General features: G+C 36.1%; 2 protein-coding genes across 3 annotated transcripts; both read left to right on the plus strand.

Annotated features, from left to right (window-relative positions):
- Window positions 1–2,665: 2,665 nt before the first annotated feature.
- srsf4 (serine and arginine rich splicing factor 4) lies at window positions 2,666–12,213 on the plus strand. Its single transcript, NM_199574.1, has 6 exons — window positions 2,666–2,813; window positions 4,674–4,816; window positions 6,843–6,964; window positions 8,241–8,449; window positions 8,632–8,697; window positions 11,089–12,213. Exons 1-6 carry the CDS (start codon window positions 2,707–2,709, stop codon window positions 11,540–11,542), a joined length of 1,101 nt encoding a protein of 366 aa, NP_955868.1. The 5' UTR covers window positions 2,666–2,706; the 3' UTR covers window positions 11,543–12,213.
- A 749-nt stretch (window positions 12,214–12,962) lies between these two features.
- Window positions 12,963–18,720, plus strand: tmem200b (transmembrane protein 200B). Of its 2 annotated transcripts, XM_087295559.1 has the most exons (4): window positions 12,963–13,014; window positions 13,101–13,249; window positions 16,289–16,817; window positions 16,893–18,720. In XM_087295559.1, exons 3-4 carry the CDS (start codon window positions 16,326–16,328, stop codon window positions 17,535–17,537), a joined length of 1,137 nt encoding a protein of 378 aa, XP_087151685.1. In that variant the 5' UTR covers window positions 12,963–13,014; window positions 13,101–13,249; window positions 16,289–16,325; the 3' UTR covers window positions 17,538–18,720. The 2 variants fall into 2 exon arrangements, with proteins under 2 accessions (XP_087151685.1, XP_087151684.1); XM_087295558.1 differs by having other exon boundaries at window positions 16,289–18,720.
- The last annotated feature ends 992 nt before the right edge of the window (window positions 18,721–19,712 follow it).

Raw genomic sequence — 19,712 nt, forward strand, 5'->3', positions numbered from 1 at the left:
TATTTTATTTATTTATTTGTGCATGCAGTCACCAAAAGATCAAAATGCCTGGGTCAGTACCCTGAAAATACTATATAATATAAAAAGGTAAATTTTTGTACCTTCAGTGTCTAGGGTACAAAATTGTCCCTTAAAGGGTACAAATGTAGAAGGTACAATTTTGTACCTTTAAATAGAGGTACAAATTTGTACCCTTAAGGGTACCACCCCAGTGACGGGCCATTTGTACCCTAAAAGGTACAATTTTGTACCTTTTTTTCTGAGAGTGCAGGGAGAACATGCAAACTCCACACAGAAATGCCAACTGAGCCGAGGTTCGAACCAGCGACCTTCTTGCTGTGAGGCAACAGCACTACCTACTGCGCCACTGCCTCACCCCTACAACATACACAGGTCTGTAAATCATTCATGAAATTTTTCATTTTAGAAGACATTTTTAGGAAATGTATTTTTTTTAATAAAATAAGCTAGACAGATTTTGACAACTAGGGTGGCACAGTAGGTAGTGCTGTCATCTCACAGCAGGAAGAAAAAAAAACTCACAGCATGAAGGTCATTGGTTTGAGCCTCAGTTGGGTCAGTTGGCATTTCTGTGTTTTCTGAGTTTGCAAGCTCTCCCCGCTCTGTTTTCCCCAACAAGTCCAAAGACATGCGATACAGGTGAATTGGTTAAGCTAAAAAAGTTGTCTGTAGTGTATGTGTGTGAATGAGCAACACAATCTCACGGCAATTCGTAACTTTTTGATTTAGTGACTAATTTGTATGAATTTGTACGTTCTAATTCGTTTAATTAATTCTAATTCGTCAATTTAGTACGATTTGCTCATCCCCCAATGACAGTTGGGTTTAGGGGTGGGGTTGGGTGCCACACCTTCTTTTTAAAATCATACAATTACGTATTACTGAACTTGTACAATTTCGTACAAATTAGCAACTAATCTGGCAAAACATACTTACGTTTTCTCGTGAGATCAGGCTGGAATGAGAATGCATTTGTGTTTACCAGTAATTGGACTAAGCCTAAAAGAAAATAAATGAATTTTGACAACTAGTTCAAGATTTTTGTATGTAATAATAAAATGAGGACTATTAGTTTTAAATGACATGACATGAGCGAATTTTAATGTTTTAAAATAGTTGATTGAAAGTAGTTGATGCATATCCAAAAGCATTTGCAATTTGTTGGAAGGAATGTGAAACTGCTACTATGATGTGCACAAATGACCAATTGTTTTGAGAAATGCATTAACTGTCGTGCAAATGTAAATAGTGTTGTAAAAAATACACCAAAGCCACTTAGAAAAACTGTAAATGTCTGAATGATGTTTCTTTCTTCTTTTGACTAATCTCAACATCTTTTTGATGTTCTTATTATTAAAAACCGAAAGAGACAAATACACTATTTTAAATAGTTTGATGTTACAAAGTACAAATACTCTAGTAATATATACGTAGTTAAGTATTTTATCATTTTAACTGTTATCTGATGGAAAAAGTACAAAAGATCATACTGTTTAATGTATTTACATTTTAAAATATTAAGATGGGCATGTCACGGTGGTGCAGTGGGTAGCACGATCGCCTCACATCAAGGTTGCTGGTTCGAGCATCGGCTTGGTCATTTGGCATTTCTGTGTGGAGTTTGCTTTTTTGTAGGTTCCTCCAGTTGCTCTGATTTCCCCCACAGTCAAAAGACATGCCACATAGGTGAATTGAATAAGCTAAATTGTCTGTAGTGTATGTGTGTTAATAAAGGTGTTTGTGTGTTTCCCAGTGTTGGGTTGCAGCTGGAAGGGCATCTGCTGCATAAAACATATGCTGGATAAGTTGGCGGTTCATTCCGCTGTGGCAACCCCTGATTAATAAAGAGACTAATCCAAAAAGAAAATTAAAGAATGAAAGAGTACTAAGATGGTGTTTTATACCCAATCCTTTTCAAAATACCCTTTAAAATAAATAGATTAATTTCCCTAAACACTTGATATAACTTAATTAGATTATTGTCAGGCCACAAACATTGTTGGGCCTATAACAAAATCTTACTTAGCTTAAAAAACATTTATTTTGTCTTATTACACCGCTGGGCAGGCGACACAGTGGCGTAGTAGGTGTCGCTTCACAGCAAGAAGGTCACTGGTTCGAGCTCTGGGTGGGTCAGTTGGCATTTCAGTGTGGAGTTTGCATGTTCTCCCTGCGTTCGCGTAGGTTTCCTCTGGGTGCTCCATTTTCCCCCACAGTCCAAAAACATGCGGTACAGGTGAATTGGGTAGGCTAAATTGTCCGTAGTGTGTGAAGAGTTTATATGGATGTTCTCAAAGATTGCAGCTGGAAGGGCATCTGCTGCATAAAACATGTGCTGAATTAGTTGGCGGTTCATTCCGCTGCGGTGACCCCATATTAATAAAGGGACTAAGCTGAAAAGAAAATGAATGAATGAATGAATAAATTACACCACTGGGCTGAGTTGTTAGGTTCTTTATCTAAATATTTAAAGTACTACAATCGTGTAAATTTAGTATGCAAAATAATAATAAATTATTATTATTATTATTATTATTATTATTATTATTAGCAATTGGTAGGACTTTTACAATCACTTATGTCTGCTTTGACTTTTATTTTGAAAAATGCTCGTTACAGGACACTTATTTTGAATCTCACATTTGTTGTTGCTAATTTTCCACGCCGAGCCACTGCACAGGAAAAATGTCTCGAGTTTATGTGGGAAAATTGAGCTACCGCGCCAGAGAGAAAGATGTAGAACGTTTTTTTAAAGGTTATGGGAAGATTCTGGAAGTAGATCTGAAAAATGGGTACGTAATTTTGTATGTATAACGGTCAAATGAAACGTGCGGCTGAAACAGCAATGGAGTCTTTACAACGCTAACGTTAAAGCTGTCTGTTCTACTGTTCCAATTAAATTACAAATATACAACTATATTTTATGTATTAAATAACATTTATGACGATTGACTGCGCGTAGTAGTGTACTTAAAAAATATTTGCGTTTATTCCATTGTGTTATTATTTTTTTTTGTATTAGCTATTTTAGCCCAGCAGGCTAACGTTAACCCCCATTGTTTCCGGGCTGGCCTCAACTGAGCTTTTTGCCACGTTATATCTAGTCGATGTTTAATTTATCCGATTGCCTCGTAAAAGTGCTTCACATATATCTACAAATTAAATTATAAGCATTTTAATTTAAAACTGAAATTAAAATTCGTTAAAAACATCAACATTGATTATCAGTCGTAACGTTGTTTGATAGTGTTATTCGACGGTAATGTTAAGTTATGTTTTTCAGCATGCAGTCTCAAGTCATATTAGTTATAATTGTTTACAAAGAAATTTTAGTTTTAATGTGCACCTTTTTTTTGGAAATAAAATGAATAGAAATTAAGAAATCGCATTTGGTACATTTTATTAATTACCCTTTCCATTATCTGTGCCTTTACAACAGCATCCTTGGTTTAACTGATTGTTGAGGTTAAAGCATAGAAAGTGCAAAGTAAAGCATGAGCTACTACAATCATTATTTTATAAGTAACCATGATCTAACTATTATTTTTCTTGTCAAACCTTTCAAAAAGTAGTAAATATACAGGTAAGTTAATTGTTTGATGTTAGTCCTCCTATTATGATGGTAGCTCAGCGTTTTTTTTAAACGGTTGTTGGCACCAAAATATAACTTACTATAATGTCTATAGAAGCAAAATGGTTTATTTAAAAAAAAAAACAGGCATAGTTTTTTTATTAAAAAATGTATGATATTAACCAATATTACTTTTTATTGTTTTTTACATTAGACTTTATAGAGCAGGGCTGCCCAAACTTGGTCCTGGGTGGTCTGTGTCCTGCAAAGTTTAGTTCCAACCCCAATCAAACCCATCTGGGCTAGTTAATCAAGCTTTTACTAGGCTTTCTACATCCATACGGGTGTGTTGAGGCAAGTTGGAGCTAAAATCTGGAGGACACCGGCCTTCCAGGACTGAGTTTGCCTGCGACTGCCAAAATAACAATGCCAGTGACTCGCGACCCCCACATTCCTGAGGTGGTTATAAATATACAAATGTCGCGCACAGGTCTATATAATAAAAATACACAAAAAAGTGCAACAGTCTAACAACCATATTATTTTAATAGTCATTTATTAGTTTGTTGATTTCAATTTTAACCTCATCTTATGAGACTGGTAGGCACAATGTTTTCAGTTTATTCTTGGTTTAGTTTTAAAGACCACCACTCAGAGATTATTCTTTACCAGTTGTGCCCTGTTTTAATTTCTAATGCATCTGATTGCTGTGAAGGTGTCAAAAAGTTTAACCTAGTGAAACACACAATCCAATGACAAAAAAACCTAATAGCATTTCATTTGCATGTTGTTGCATTTTAATGTAATCATTAACTACTATTTTTTAACTTTTGTGAGTTATGTAAAAAATATGGTAATTTTAATAGTTTATTAATTTATTTGACTTTTGGAAATCACCAAGCGACCCCCTATCAATGTCCCATGACTCCCAGGGGGTCCCGACCCACACTTTGGAAACCACTGTTATAGAGCATGAAGAAAGTAAATCAGGAAATACCTGAATTGAACTAGACTTTGTGCATTTGTTATTGCAAGTCACATATGCTCAAAGCCCATAAATCCCATATGTTCATCCCTTTAGATATGGCTTTGTGGAGTTTGATGACCCCCGTGATGCAGATGATGCAGTGTATGATCTGAATGGCAAAGACCTTTGTGGGAAGAGAGTGATAGTGGAGCACACCATAGGACAGCGCCGAGATGGTGGCAACAGATCTGGAAGAAGTAATATATTCATTTACTTGCTTATTTCGGGATACTATATATATATCAATCAGTATTTCAGTTTTATATGAGAAATAAATGGTGAATTGTGCCAACATATTTTTTCAGGCTTTTCAGATGGAGAGTTTTGCACACAACATGCTCACTATGATTTTTAATTATTTAAAAAAAAAAAAACTAGTTTCCAGTATTTCTCTGTTGCAATCAGGAGATCACAGTTTGAAAATACACCAATCTTTTCTTCTCTAAAGGCTTATTATGCGGTCTGTCAATACCAACCATCTTTGCTCTGCTCAATAACATAGCGAGTCGGCATCCATCAGCCTATCTCAGAAATTCTAAATATTTAAAAGGTTCATTTACCCATAAATTAATATTTCGTTACCTAATGTTTACTCAAGTCGTTTCAAACATTTATAAACTTATATCTTTACAATAATAAAATCATCATTTATTCACCCTCCATCTGTTCCAAACATTTTAAGCTACTTCTCCAAAAGTTACTGGAAAGATTAAGTTTTAAAGAATGCTGAAAGCCAGTAGCTATTGACATCCAAAGATGGAAGTACTATAGAAGACAATGGCTACGAGTTTCCAACATTCCTCAAAATATCATCTTTTGTGTTCAACAGAGGACAGAAACTCAAGCATGTTTGGAACATGTGGAGGGTGAATAAATGATGACCGAATTTTCACTGGTTTAAAAACTATTTGCCTTTAGGCATGTAATGTCATAATTGGCAATTGTTTCATTTTTATTATTATTATTTTTTAAATCCAATTTACATTGACTCAGTTGATCTAAAAACAGAGCTTATCAGCATGTGTAAGTGTGTCTAGTCTCTGTCTGTGAAACCTGAAATTAAGTTTGGTAATAGTCTCTGTAACTTGCAATTGCTATTTAACATTTTTAGGGAGCAAAATAATTTGGATGATAATCTTTTGAATGTTATTGAGGGGTAATTCTTCAGTTGGGAGAATCTCTGTCCTGTTTACACCTAGTATTAAGATGCGTTTTTGTTTATCCGATCACATCTGGGCAACAATAAATGCATGTCTACTTCATCTACTTGTGATTTGATCAACCAATACACATCTTAATGCAAGATGTAAACTGTTTACCTGTGTAGGACTGTTCTCATGTCTCCCTAAATGAAGAATCACCCTCAAAATAATGATATATTTTTGCTTTAGTATAGGCAGATTTGTATTGTTGCAATATTGTCAATATTAATATTTTACACTGATTTTTTTAAAAGCTTTAATTCAAAATAATGTCAAAGCTAGAAATTTAACCATCAATGTTTTATTAAAAGAGTCTGACTGCCTGCCCCTTTTGCTGGCCATGGTGTCCCCCTTCCCATGCGTGTGGCCTTTGACCAAACTGGGCCCCTGGGCAGACCATTAAAGCGAGCCAATGTGAATGAGGACCGCTTTTCCCATTAAGCCGGGTGGTGAGAATACCAAAGGGTTTAGGAGATGTGGGTTGAGCTATTTTAGGTGCCTGTAATATGTTTTGGTTTTATTTCTTTTGACATTTTTCCTTTCCCCTGTTAATTAATCTCTCAAATTTTAGTACAGCGTAAGTATGTTGTTTGGTGAAATATTTTGAGTTCTTGAAGAACTAATCTGTCCGTTAAAGGGATAGTTCACCCCAAAATAATTCTGCAATCATTTACTCACCCTATTGTCATTTTGAGACTTTTGGAGAAAAAAAAAAAACATCTCAACAGACATCTCAGCAAATCTCTCTTTTTGTGTTGCACAGATGCCATTCGGGTGAGTAAATGATGACAGGATTTCATGTTTATGTGAACTGTCCCTCTAAGTTATAGGGCAAAATTTAATCTGTAATTAATTGTACGCTAGTATAAGAACATCTGTATTTACCATTTAAAAAACAACAACTTTTCTTTCATTTTTCCTTGTTTATAGTTAAATCATTGTTTTTGAATAAGGCTAGTTTTAAGACTGTTGTCTTTTATCTGTCCTGAACTGTATGCATCTTATTCTCATCACTTTGAAGGTAATCGCTATGGTCGTGGTGGTGGAGGAGGAGGAGGGGACAGGTACGGCCCACCGACACGCACAGATTACAGGCTGATTGTGGAAAATCTCTCTAGTCGATGCAGCTGGCAGGACCTGAAGGTACAAAAACAGACTAAGGGCTGTTCACACAACATTTTCAGTCCAAAACAGGAAACTTTATATGAATTATCTGAAGATTCAAAGAGGAAGTTTTTTTAAGACAGCCACTGTCATGTCCTGAAACCTGAAACAAGTCTTTGAAAAGCTGACGTCATGTACGTAAATAGTACATGTGTGTGGAGGAGTAGATTAAAGGCAGGTGCAAACAAACACAATTACAGAGTATGTGGTAGTGCTGTTGCCCAAGTGTTTTCTAACACTTCATTAGCAAAGTATGGGTTTACTTAACATTGCGTCTTACACACATGAGAATTAGGATTTGAAGGTAATTTTACTATCTTATTACATTTGCAAGCATGTTGTGTTTTTAGTTTGGTACACAATTGAATTATAATTTATTGTCGTATATATGCAGTGGACAAGCAAATGGGGAAAAATCAAGATGGGTCCTGTATACTTCAAACGAAATCTGAAAAAAAAACTGAAATGTTTCAAAATTCTGGGCTAAGTTAGATTTGAGTTAGAAACCGGTTCGAAAAACAGTATAATGTCTCTCAGCCCTTCAACTACTTTTTGGCTTCAAGCAAAGAATGACAATGAACTTCGTTGAAGTACATCAGGGCCTCTAGTTTTTAGGGTGGGACAAAATGCATTATTGTAGTGAGAACCACCTCCCATGTGGACATGAATTTGCCATCTGTCATCAAACACTTGTGCTTGGTGCGAATTCCACTTGTGCTTTTTTAATGCTGCATTTTAACAAACAATCAGACACAAACCCTGAACTCAACACAATCTCACTCTTTTTTGTTTAAGAAATTTGCTAGCAATTGGCTCATTTGTATTTGAGTTTTACAGCAACTACGCATTAATGTGCCAAATGATTTAAATGTGTGACTCGGTTTTCCACTGCTCCTAAAATGTTCACAAGATGAATATAGGCTAAATATAGGTCTAAACAGGGTTTAAGTCATGTTTTGAGCTTGTCCACTTTCTACCGCTTACAGAGAGTCAAAAAGAGAACCAAAGTGTTCATGATACTCATTTGAATGCATGTTATTCCCAAGCTGAAAAAGCATTTCTCCTTTACTCAATGGAAGCAGGCCTTAGTAACCTCCTGGCAACCACTAAAAAGCAAAGTTAACTCTGTCACAATCCAAAATGCATGCTGTGTCCTTCTCTCTTTAAATATATTTTACCTTTCATGGCCTTCTTAATTTTTTTTTTATTAATTTCTATATTATTAACTAAACTGTAAACTGTACTCTCATTTCAGGACTACATGCGTCAGGCTGGTGAGGTGACTTATGCTGACACTAATAAGGGTCGCAAAAATGAAGGGGTGATAGAGTTCAGACAATACTCGGATATGAAAAGAGCCCTGGAGAAGCTTGATGGCACTGAGGTCAATGGAAGAAAGATTCGGCTAATTGAGGACCGGCCTGGTGCCAGACGCCGGCGCTCTTACTCTCGCAGTGCCTCCAGGTGAATTTTTTTTTTACTTAAAATTATCAAGATATTTAACATGTAAATGTTTATCAGGTGACTGAGATTTGTACTTTACAAAATGACCTTTGCTTGAAGTAAAACATTTTTTTTTTCATTTCAATAGAGTTCTCTGGCGAGCATTTTAAAAGTTTTTTTTGTTTCCTGCACTTATCTCTCAGGTCTCGATCCAGGAGCAGGAGGTCTCGCAGAAGCCGAAGCCACAGTCGAACCAGTAGCCGCTCTGGGTAGGCAAACTATACAAGTTTGACAAACTATACAAGTTTGACAGCATAAAGTATATAAAAAAGATAATCAAACACGGAGAGTCCAAAAATACTTATGTATGAGGAGCTACTTCCGCCGTTCCTTCACATCTGCAGCTGACATCTGAACAGCAGAAACCATTACTAATTCACCAACATCATTTTAGAATTTGTATATGAATGATTCTCTAGCGTAATGTCTAAAATGATGACAAAACAGATGATTTTGCTGACATTTTACAATTATAAGGCTGATCGGCAGGGAATGCTATCAGTCTACATAGATTTCTCAGTATTTCTCTGTTGCAATCAGATCACAATAATTAACCACGAAAAATCAAAAGCGATTAACTGATTAAAGCGATAAAAACAGATTACTGCTGTGTTTGTGATAAGAAAAAAACACTAAACACATGCATCTTTTTTTCTTTTTACTGAACTAGTCTGCAGTAACGAAAGCAGGAGATGCTTTAGAAACAAACAGATAGCCAACCAAAAAAGTAACGCCGAGTTATACAAAGAGTGGCCAACACAAAATACATACATTCCTTATATGAGAGTCCTATCTCACACTCAATACCCTACGATTACGGTTATATAAAAACAGCACTACAACATACAAAAGAGAGAGATCTACTTAATGTCACTCATCAATTTTTAGAATTTGATCAGCTGTTAGAAAATACAACAATCTTTTCTCCTCTAAGGGCTTATTATGTGGTCTCTTGTCGCCATCTTGTGGATGGAAAACGTCAACCGTCTTTGCTCGGCTCAATAACATAGGCTGGTGGATGCCATCATGCTATCTCAGAAATTATAAATATTTAAAACAGGCACTGTCCTTATAAATAAACTCCACAGATGCAATCTAAACGACTACATTCTTAACTTAAAAGCCTCAAAAGTACATTGTTGTCCAACAGCTGCAACATTTGTCAAACTGTAGTGACTTTATTGATCTGATGTCACTCTGTAGGTGAAGTATGGTGAAGAGGCTGTAAGAGTTCTGATATGGCAGAATATCACATGGCTATTAGCCAATCAGATTCAGCACCCGGACAGAACTGTTGTATATTATATTATATTATATTATATTATATTATATTATATTATATTATATTATAATATATTATAATATATTATATATATTATATAATATAATATAATATAATGAGTGAATTTGAAGTTGATGACTTAAACTACCCACTGTACAATGTGAAGAGAATTGTATTTAAAATTTATTTATGAATTGTTGACAAGAATATTTAAAGCTATATTACCAATTTAGTATCATCTTTTGCAATTCATTTTGTTGCCATACAAGCAAAGCTGTTGCATAAGGCATTATATGTATTTTAGCTTTGAAGTTTTTATTTTTAGTGTTGCTTATATTTGAGTTAAGGATCATGATTGAGCGAAATGACAGGTAATTATAGATAATTATTCCAATTTAAAAAAATGTTTTAAGGAACAAGCTCAAAAACGCTGAGTAAGGTTCAACTGGCTTTTAAGGGTCTTAATTCAGAGCAAAAAGTTAAATTCAACGTCATGGTATTGTGTTACATGCACTCCGAGAAGATTGGTATATTCCTTAGATTTTTAATACAATGTCTAAAAATCCTTTTAGTTAATATGTTTGATAAAATAGTTTTACTTTATATATTTTTTTTATTCAAAATAGAGGCATTAATACTTAATTTTATTAATGATATGATTTTTTTCATATTTTTATTTTTATTTATGCATGTTTTTGTTACTATATATGATGCTTCATTCATTTTCTTTTTTCGGCTTAGTCCTTTTAATAATATGGGGTTGCCACAGCGGAATGAACTGCCAACTTATCCAGCACATGTTTTATGCAGTGGTTGCCCTTCCAGCTGCAATCCATCACTGGGAAACATCCATACACATTCACACTTACCCTACAAACAATTTTAGCTTTCCAATTCACCCACGCCGCATGTTTTTGGACTTGAGGGGGAAACCAGAGCACCCGGAGGAAACCCATAGGAACATGGAGAGAACATGAAAACTCCACACAGAAATACCAACTGACCCAGCCAGGGCTCAAACCAGCAACCTTTTTGCTGTGAGGCTATTGTGCTACCCACTGAGCCACCGTGCTGCCCACATGTATAATGCTTAGTGCTCATAATTTAAAGTCTTTGTTCTACAAGTTGTGCATTGCAATTCACATTCATTTACTATCTTATGTCTTGTTTATATACTTTGACTATGCTTTGTGGAGCAATTGATATTTTAATGTTTGAGTACACTAGATGGCAATAACTCCTGTAGTAAAATAGAAGTCGTGTTGCTTTGTGCTAATGTATTGATTTGTTGAATTGTTCTGTTTTCTTTCCATTTCAGAGCCTCAGGTTCACGATCACGCAGCAGGTCAACCAGCAAGAAGGCTAAGAGCAGGAGCAGCAGGATGGAGGAGAGCAGTAACGGAGCTCGCAAGGGTGGTGATAGCGGCAGGGATAATAGCTTGAGCCGCAGCCCTCAAAATAAAAAGAGCAAACGTGAGAACAAGCGGGGTCGCTCTGATTCTCGGTCCAGATCTCGATCCAAATCGAGGAACGATAGGGATCTGTCCAGAGAGTCTGGGTCCAAATCTCAGGAGGCGAGCAAGAGTGGTGATGAAGGCAGAGCGGGAACACATCGTTCTAGAGCTCATTCTCGATCCAGATCACAAACACCACCAAATGCAGATCAGCGGAGGGAATCTAGATCCAGGTCTAGGTCCAGATCCAAATCACGCTCACATTCACGCTCACAGTCTTATTCCCGATCTCGATCCCGTTCGAGGTCTCGGTCCTAAATCCATTTCTGAAAGTCTTTCTCACTCAGTATTATTCATCTTGTTTTCCAGTCTAGCTAAACGTCTTTAAAACAAGAATATGTCTTAAATGTTTTTTTTTTTTTACCCCTTTAAATCTTTTTGTCACAATTGTGATAGATGTATGCTTAAAACAAAACACAGTTATCAACTGATAGGGGTAAGAAAATAAATAGAATTCAAGATATATTGTCTGAAAACAAGTCTGAATGTTACATTTGAGAAGCAAAATGGTGTATCTTGTTTTTAGATATTTTGTCCTCGGAAAAAGACAAGAATAGACTGAAAATTATGTTTTGCAGTCAGTGTCTAAATGTTGTTCTGCCCTTCATTTCTTTTTTTGAAGCTACTTTTTTGTAGTTTTGTTTTATCCTTTGTTGTCAAATAGACAAGCTAGTTATTAGGGAAATTGCCTGCTTATTCACAGTTATTATTTTCTGAAATTGTTAACCTTATGTTTTATTTTAGTAGTGTTTTTCTTTGGAAATTGCTTGCATATGTTTTATTCATAAAGACCGAGCCCTCAGTAGGTGTCCTAACCCTTTGCATTGTATACTTTAGACCTGTACCATAATTGTTGTTATGCTGGGGCAGAGTTTATGGTCTTTTTAAATTCAGTTTCTCCATGCAAAACAATAAAAACTGCCTCACAATGCTTGTGTCCATTCTGTTCATTTCCAAGGGTGTTTTGTGATGGCCTTCCTTGTATTGCAAAGTCAAAACCACAACTGATCTTTGGCCATTTTATGAAACAAAAGTTTTTAGTTTTTATTTCAAAACTTTTACTTTATTGGAATTGTATAAATCTCTTTTAGGGTTTAACACTTGCCATTTGAATGCAGACTGAAGTCTTGCAAAAACACAATGTAAAGAAGTTGTCATTTATAAGAATGTGTCGATAACTCCATTTTGATAAAAATGTCGGATAGAACCTTATAATTCTATGGTGACGATTTGTAAATGAAAACAACCTCCTGTTTAAAAAAAACGTGTGCCCCAAAGAGTTGAAGATATAGCTTTGAATAAAAATAATACGTTAGTAACTTGTAATTATTTAAAGTATTTTTTCGTTTAACTTTTTAAGTTTCCATGTAGAAAAAAATCCACAAGATGTCGCCAACATTTAGATAAAAGAAAAGCGTGTCCAGTACTTGCTGGCTACTTTCATCTATGTGCCTGATTTTCCATGATTTCGTTTCTTTTCTTACATTTTACGTTACAACCCGTTTGATGTAGGTAATCACTAATATATTGGGAAGATTTACTCTTCAGAACCCCAAAGGGAGAAAATGTAGCCTGTTGAATGTACGCGTTATGGGTCCTGTCTGAGTGTATTGAAAGCAAACTGAAGTCTGGCCACTCTATCGAGTCAGAAAAAGACACGACGAAGGAGGCGCTCTCCACACTTCACTGAGGGAGAACACGAAATGTGGACACTGGTTAAGGGACACACGGTGACTACTGATGATGGAGAGCCATTTACCTTATCTGCCTTTAGAAAGTCAGTTATTTTAACCCTTCAGTGTCCTCCTTTGGACAGGAAAAGCTATCATGGGAGACGCGCGGCACTTCGCACGCGTCTGGATTGATGGAGAACCGGAAAACTTCGCAGTGGACGAAGAACATCACGAACATGCGTGTCCAGCGCGGTAGAACGATGAAACGAGGACCAAATACACTGTAACAAAGGCAAGTAAAGGCAATGTTTTGTGACTGAGGCGCATTTAACCCATTTCTTCATAGTACCACCAAAGCGGCAATATCAATACAGCAACTGACCTTATTAGAGGTCGATACATTTCAAATGTTACAGATTAAGTCTAATCTTAAGTTTACATGCAATGTTTCCTTCATCATGTATGTCTTTTTGATTCCATGTGATATGCTAAGAGAAGTATCTATTAGAATGAAGGTATTTGAGATTGAGCCCACTGTTTAGACCAAAAAAAAAAAAAAAACACGTCTTAATATCTTTAGACATATTAGCACAAACCGAACAATTTCTGAGTAGCTTCCTAAATATTTCTTTAGTGATAATTGCATACAATGAAATACAAATAACGTTAGATGATTTCTGGTGTGTTTACAGTTTAAAGTGATTTATTTTATTTTATATAAGACATGCACAAATGAATTGGATATTGAAAAAAAGTAAAAGCAGGGGGAAGTTCTCTTTTATTATTATTATTATTATTATTTATTTATTTTTATGATGTACTGTACAAGCAAGTATTCAACAATGTCAGTAATGCCTGAAATATTTTACTGTTCAGACATGATGAATGTACTGTATGTGACTCATGTTAGAATCCACAGGAAGGGTTTTAACAAGAGACGACTTGGGTGCTTAAAAGATTGTCTCTACAAATAATCAAACAATAATTTGAAGCATTCAACAGAGTTTGGATTCAACGATTGATCTACATCTGCTGTTTATATTTTATACTCTTGTATAATTAATCTCACTCATTTGGAAACCAGAGTGAACAGCCATTAAAAGTAAAGCTGAACTTGGTAATGGAAAAAAGCGGTCTGGAATTCATCAGTCAAGTCTTTTGATGAATCAGTCCAAACATATGCTCCTAGATGCATAGTGCTTATACATTGTTTTTCTATGTGGACCTCATTGTCATTATGAAACCTGAAATTTGCAAAGCTGTTTAATGGATACACTGTTGGATAAAGTGCATTATGATGCAGCCTTTGATTAAAAAGAGATTTAATGCATATATATATATATATATATATATATATATATATATATATATATATATATATATATATATATATATATATATATATATATGTGTGTGTGTGTGTGTGTTTGTGTGTTTGTGTGTGTGTGTGCGTGTGTGTGTGTATACAGTTAAAGTAAGAATTATTTGCCACCTTTTGAATTTGTTTTCTTTTAAAAAATATTTCCCAAATGATGTTTAACAGAGCGAGGAAATTTTCACAGTATGTCTGATAATAATTTTTCATCTGGAGAAAGTCTTATTTGTTTTATTTCGGTTAGAATAAAAGCAGGTTTTAATTTTTTTAAAACCCTTTTAGGGTCAATTATTTTTATTAGCCCCTTTAAGTTAATTGTTTTTTGATAGTCTACAGAACAAACCATTGTTATACAATAACTTGCCTAATTACCCTAACTTGCCTAGTTAACCTAATTAACCTAGTTAAGAAATTTAAATGTCACTTTAAGCTGTATTGAAGTTTCTTGAAAAATATCTAGTCAAATTTTATTTACTGTCATTATGGCAAAGATAAAATAAATCAGTTATTAGAGATGAGTTATTAAAACTATTATGATTAGAAATGAGTTGAACAAATCTCTTCGTTAAACAGAAATTAGTGAAAAAATTAACAGGGGGGCTAATAATTCAGGGGGTCTTAATAATTCTGACTTCAACTGTTTATATATATGTATCTATATAGTTTTGGCAACAAACTTAGAGTTTACATTTGACCATATTGGCCGTATATTGTATCTTTAAATACTGTCATAAAGCCCTACAAGTTCTAGCTGATGTGAGTACTCTACCAGAGCACTGAATGTTTAATTTGTTTAAACTCACAGGAAAGACGAGTCGGCAGAATTGTAAATGTCATTTTCAGAGTTATCGAGAAACTCTTGCCAATGTTTTTTTTATTTTTTTATTTTTATTTTTTATTATTCCATAGTGAATTGGCCACATTTAATTTATGTTTTATGAACTTGTTTTTCCACCACATTCTTCCTCTGCCAAGAGTGCTGGGGAGATTTGAAGTGGTTTTTGCCCTGGTCAGTGCCTATACAATCACCCTTCTTCTAAACAACTGTTATTATAAGTCTTATAATTACTTAAATCAGCTAACAATCTTTAAAATCACGGTGCTTTGTTTTGGAGTCTGGCTGGGCAGTTTATCTGTCAGTCTAGAAATAAGTCATGCCACCAAACTAATGCAACAGTTTATAAACACAGCGTCAACCACGTTCCACTGAAGGATGGTTTGTTTATGCAAATATACTTATTTGTTTAAAAGACTATTTGTGTTGCACCACAAAGAGGCATCAGAATGGCGTTGCCGTATACACACACCTCTGAAAATAATGCTGCAGCATTTTTATGTTGGTCAAAATTGTATCATTTATTTTTCAACTGACCCATGAGAACTCCATCTTGTTCTTTAATTCAGTTCTTTAATTCAGTCTAAAATTTTCATATTTCTCGTTAAAGTGCAAAATACACTAATTCAGACATACAGTCTTTTCTCTATTTAATTATATTTTGGCTCCTCAATCCAGTAGTAGATAATATTGTACGACGAGTTAAACTAGTACATGGGGTAAGCATTTAATTATTTTATTGATACAGTCCAGGATTCAAAATCCTGTCTTGTAAATAACCTGAAACATTCCTGTTATGTTTTACTATATATTAAGTGTTTTTGAAGCCTGTGAAGGAGAAATCACTGCAACTGTTTTCTTAAATTATTTAAACACGCCCCTGTGGATTAAATATTAATAGAAGCCATTTCAACAAACAGTCTAAGACAAAAGTAAAAGCATAACTGTAGCATCATTGTTTCAACCAAACAAGATTTTGTAGCGCAAAGGATTCATGTTGTTTAAGGCTCTGTAAAAAAACATTAGAAGAATAAGCAATTTTCTTAACTTGAATAAATTACTGAATGTACGTGACCACTTGACCTAGCCTTGAACTCACCTTTTCCTCCTCATCTTTTCAGACTCCCATTAGGGGCCATTTATAAACCAGCCTATGCCATGAGAACTCAGAAGTCCCGCGGCCGGACGTCAGCTACACATTCCCGACAACGATTGCCACGTTTCAGTCTTCACTCCAGGAGGAAGAAGGAAGGCGTAATCCAGGGAAAGCTGCGTATCCGTTCCATGCCAGGAGCCTTTTTGGTACTTGGGGTGGTGGTTGTTGTTGTTGGCACTGCACTTGCTGTGGCAGGCTACTGGCCATACAGAGCTCATCGATCATCTTTGGACACGGTAGAGGAAGGATCCTCTGGAACTGCATCAGGATGGGGATTAGGGTCCAAAGGACTGTTTTCTGCAGCAAGTCTGGTTCATAGCGAAAGGATGAAACTACTCGGACCTGTCATTATGGGAGTGGGACTTTTCATACTTATTTGTGCAAATACGGTACTCTATGAGAATCGGGACAGGGAAACTCAAATGCTTTTAGCACAGATGCGGAGCGTCATTTGCTCTGTTTCTGCAGCTGTGCCTTCGGCAGACCTCTTACAGGTGAATTCTCTCGCCAGGCACTATCAATGGGTCAGCAGTTTGCCCGCAGCCCACCTAAACATCCTCTGCTTGCAGGAAATGTCCAGTTCAGAGCCTCTACTCCAAGTGAAGAGCATGGATGAGGAGGACAGCATTCAGCAGCAGGACACAGTGCACACTGAGGTTCTTCATCATCAGGACTCCTCCTCTACCCCCTCTGTTCACTCCTCTAACTCCTGCAACAATAGCAAAGAGGTTTTATGCATGGACGAGCAGAGGACAACCTCTGCACTCGACCTGCGGCAAGAAAGTCACTTTGCACTCAGTAACTGTATGACTGCGTCCTCTATGTCCACACTGGGTGGAGAGGAGTGTGAAATCTTCCCCATCCCGCCCAGACGCTCCTATAGCATGAACCACAGGACTAAACCCCAAATACTGCCAAGGAATCTGGTCCATCCAGAGGACAAGTCTGTGTCTTCCATGGGTCATCATAGACTGCTTCCAAGACAATCCAGCTCAGAGGTGTGCATTAACATGGTTGGAGTAGACATTAAAACCCTTGACCTTATACCTGTGGAAGAGCAGAGGCACCGCAGCTGGCCTCGGCTAGACCTCGGAAGTGCAAGGAAGTATCTGAAGCTCGAGAACAAAGAGGATTCTGTGGAAAAGTTACTGGACCAGCTTGAGCAACAATGCTTACAGATGAACAAAAGCTATGGCTCAGGTCCGTTTCAGTGAGCTGAGGTTTAATCATTACATCAAGGTTAATGGATTGGCAGATCTCACGGGCATAAGGAGTAGCTTGACAAAGTGACATAAACTTGGAATAACCTAGTGGGCAAGTTTCCAATGGATGTTGTTTGCAGTTTCTGGAATCCCTTGAAGCCAACTAATTGCTCATTTCCAAGACCTAGCCATTCATCTCACTTGACTAGTTTTTTAAAAACTAGTTTGTTCTGAGATTAGTGGAGTATGGAAATTTCACTTGAAAGATTATCAACATCTGCAACAAGCTATTACACTCATGCTGTGGAATTTAAACATACGTTCTGAAGGATTTTTTGGGATGGAGGTATTTTACACGTTTGGGAAAGTGCTAGTCTATGATGTCACATTTGACTGGATGGATCTCACAGTTTATGTGTAAAAGGCCAACTGGAGGGATCAGTTTGTTTTTGTTGCTCAAGCTCTACTTGCTACTAGGATACAGTAAGCAGCATTTCTTAATCTGCAAGGTAGAATAAACGAAGACCTCAGCAGTGGCTAGATTCAAAGTAAACACATTTCTGACTTCCGAATTCAGGTCAGCCAAATGTATGGCTCCAGTTTTGATAGTTTTAAGGGCCAAAAATGGACAATGCTGATTATTTGACCAAAAAAAAAAAAAAAGATTCATCAAAGCAGTGTCTACGATTGGATTGTCCATTAGAATTTATTTATATAGTTACAAATTATGGTAAATCAACCTCAGTTGCAATGTGTGTAAAAGTTTATGGCTTCCCTGAGTGTCTGTTATCCTCGTATCTCACCTTACTTCTATCTCTGCCTGGTGGCAGTAAAACAGATGCACTTATTATGAGGGTCCAGTGCTCTTTCGGCTTCATTAACCAAGATGATCAGTGTTTTTGCATGCACTAATGCGGGTACATAACTGCTTTCCCTTTAAAGGGTGGAGCTGGACCAAGCCCCTCCTCTTTGCAGTGAGAATGTGTAATTCACTCTGTTTACAGAAATAAGACAGTCAACCTGTCTCTATTTTGTCTGTGTAGCCTGTTTTGTTATGCTGTGTTACTTGCTGTGTGTTCTCAGTGTATAATGAGCAATATCCACAGTCTGACTGACCAATCAATGATCAGACCCTTTACCACATTTGATCTGAATTTCATGCCTGTGTTGCAAATAAAAGGCAAAACTAAACTAATTTAGCGCAAGTGTTTGTTTGCTGCCAATTATTTTACATTGATGCAAGGCAGCTTCAGGGGGTCAAGGTGTGGCTTGTTAGTTGCGGCATTGACTCCCACTGGCATATGCTGTGACTACCATTATGCAAAAAACGAAAACAGAAAAAAGCATCGTTCTCCTCTGACAAATAATGAAAGGTAAAACTTAAATCACTTTATTTTAGCATTGGCATTTTGCTAGCTATAATATACAGTAATTATTCTTATGTTTTCAGAGGTTTGCCTTACAAAATCATAGGAAAAGAAAACATTCCAGAACAGAGTGCAAAAGGTGTCAGTCTACAGGTTAGAGAATGTCCCATTGACTCCTCCTGAAAATAAAATGGCATTATAATTGTCTTTCATCTGTTTTCATAAGTGATATGTCTTTATTGTCCATATTTTTAACCATCTTCATAGCCACCAGTGGAGTTCAGCTGTGGGTTGTTGTTTTTTTTAAAGACAACAGAAAGCAAGATGTGAACGAGACACTCAAAGGAGATCTGATCTGTATCTTAAATAGTAATATTAATAATTAAAATAATAGATACATTTGACCACCCCTATAATAGTTCATACCATTGTGTATGCATAATCAAGCAGTCTATGGGAGAAAATATTCATTTAGCAGTCTGAAACCAACAGATGTTAAGCACCAATAGACAATGTGAGGGTTCACATGACATATTTCTCGTAAAATAGATGTTTATCTACATATAGCCTAAAAATAAAGTAAAATGACATTTATATTTTAATAGAAACCTGCATGCACATGGAAGTTACTATGATGCAAATCATCTTTTGTAAGCTGTTTGGACAAGACTGTGTATAGTTATAGCGTGTCCATAGTTATATTGGAGTGATAGAAGCACAATAAATACAATCCGTCTATCGGATGAGACGTTAAACCGAGGTCCTGACTCTCTGTGGTCAGTAAAAATCCCATGGCACTTCTCGTAAAGAGTAGGGGTGT

Source organism: Danio rerio, chromosome 19, assembly GCF_052040795.2.
Source record: "Danio rerio strain M-AB ecotype USA chromosome 19, GRCz13ab, whole genome shotgun sequence".
Lineage (NCBI taxonomy): Eukaryota > Metazoa > Chordata > Actinopteri > Cypriniformes > Danionidae > Danio > Danio rerio.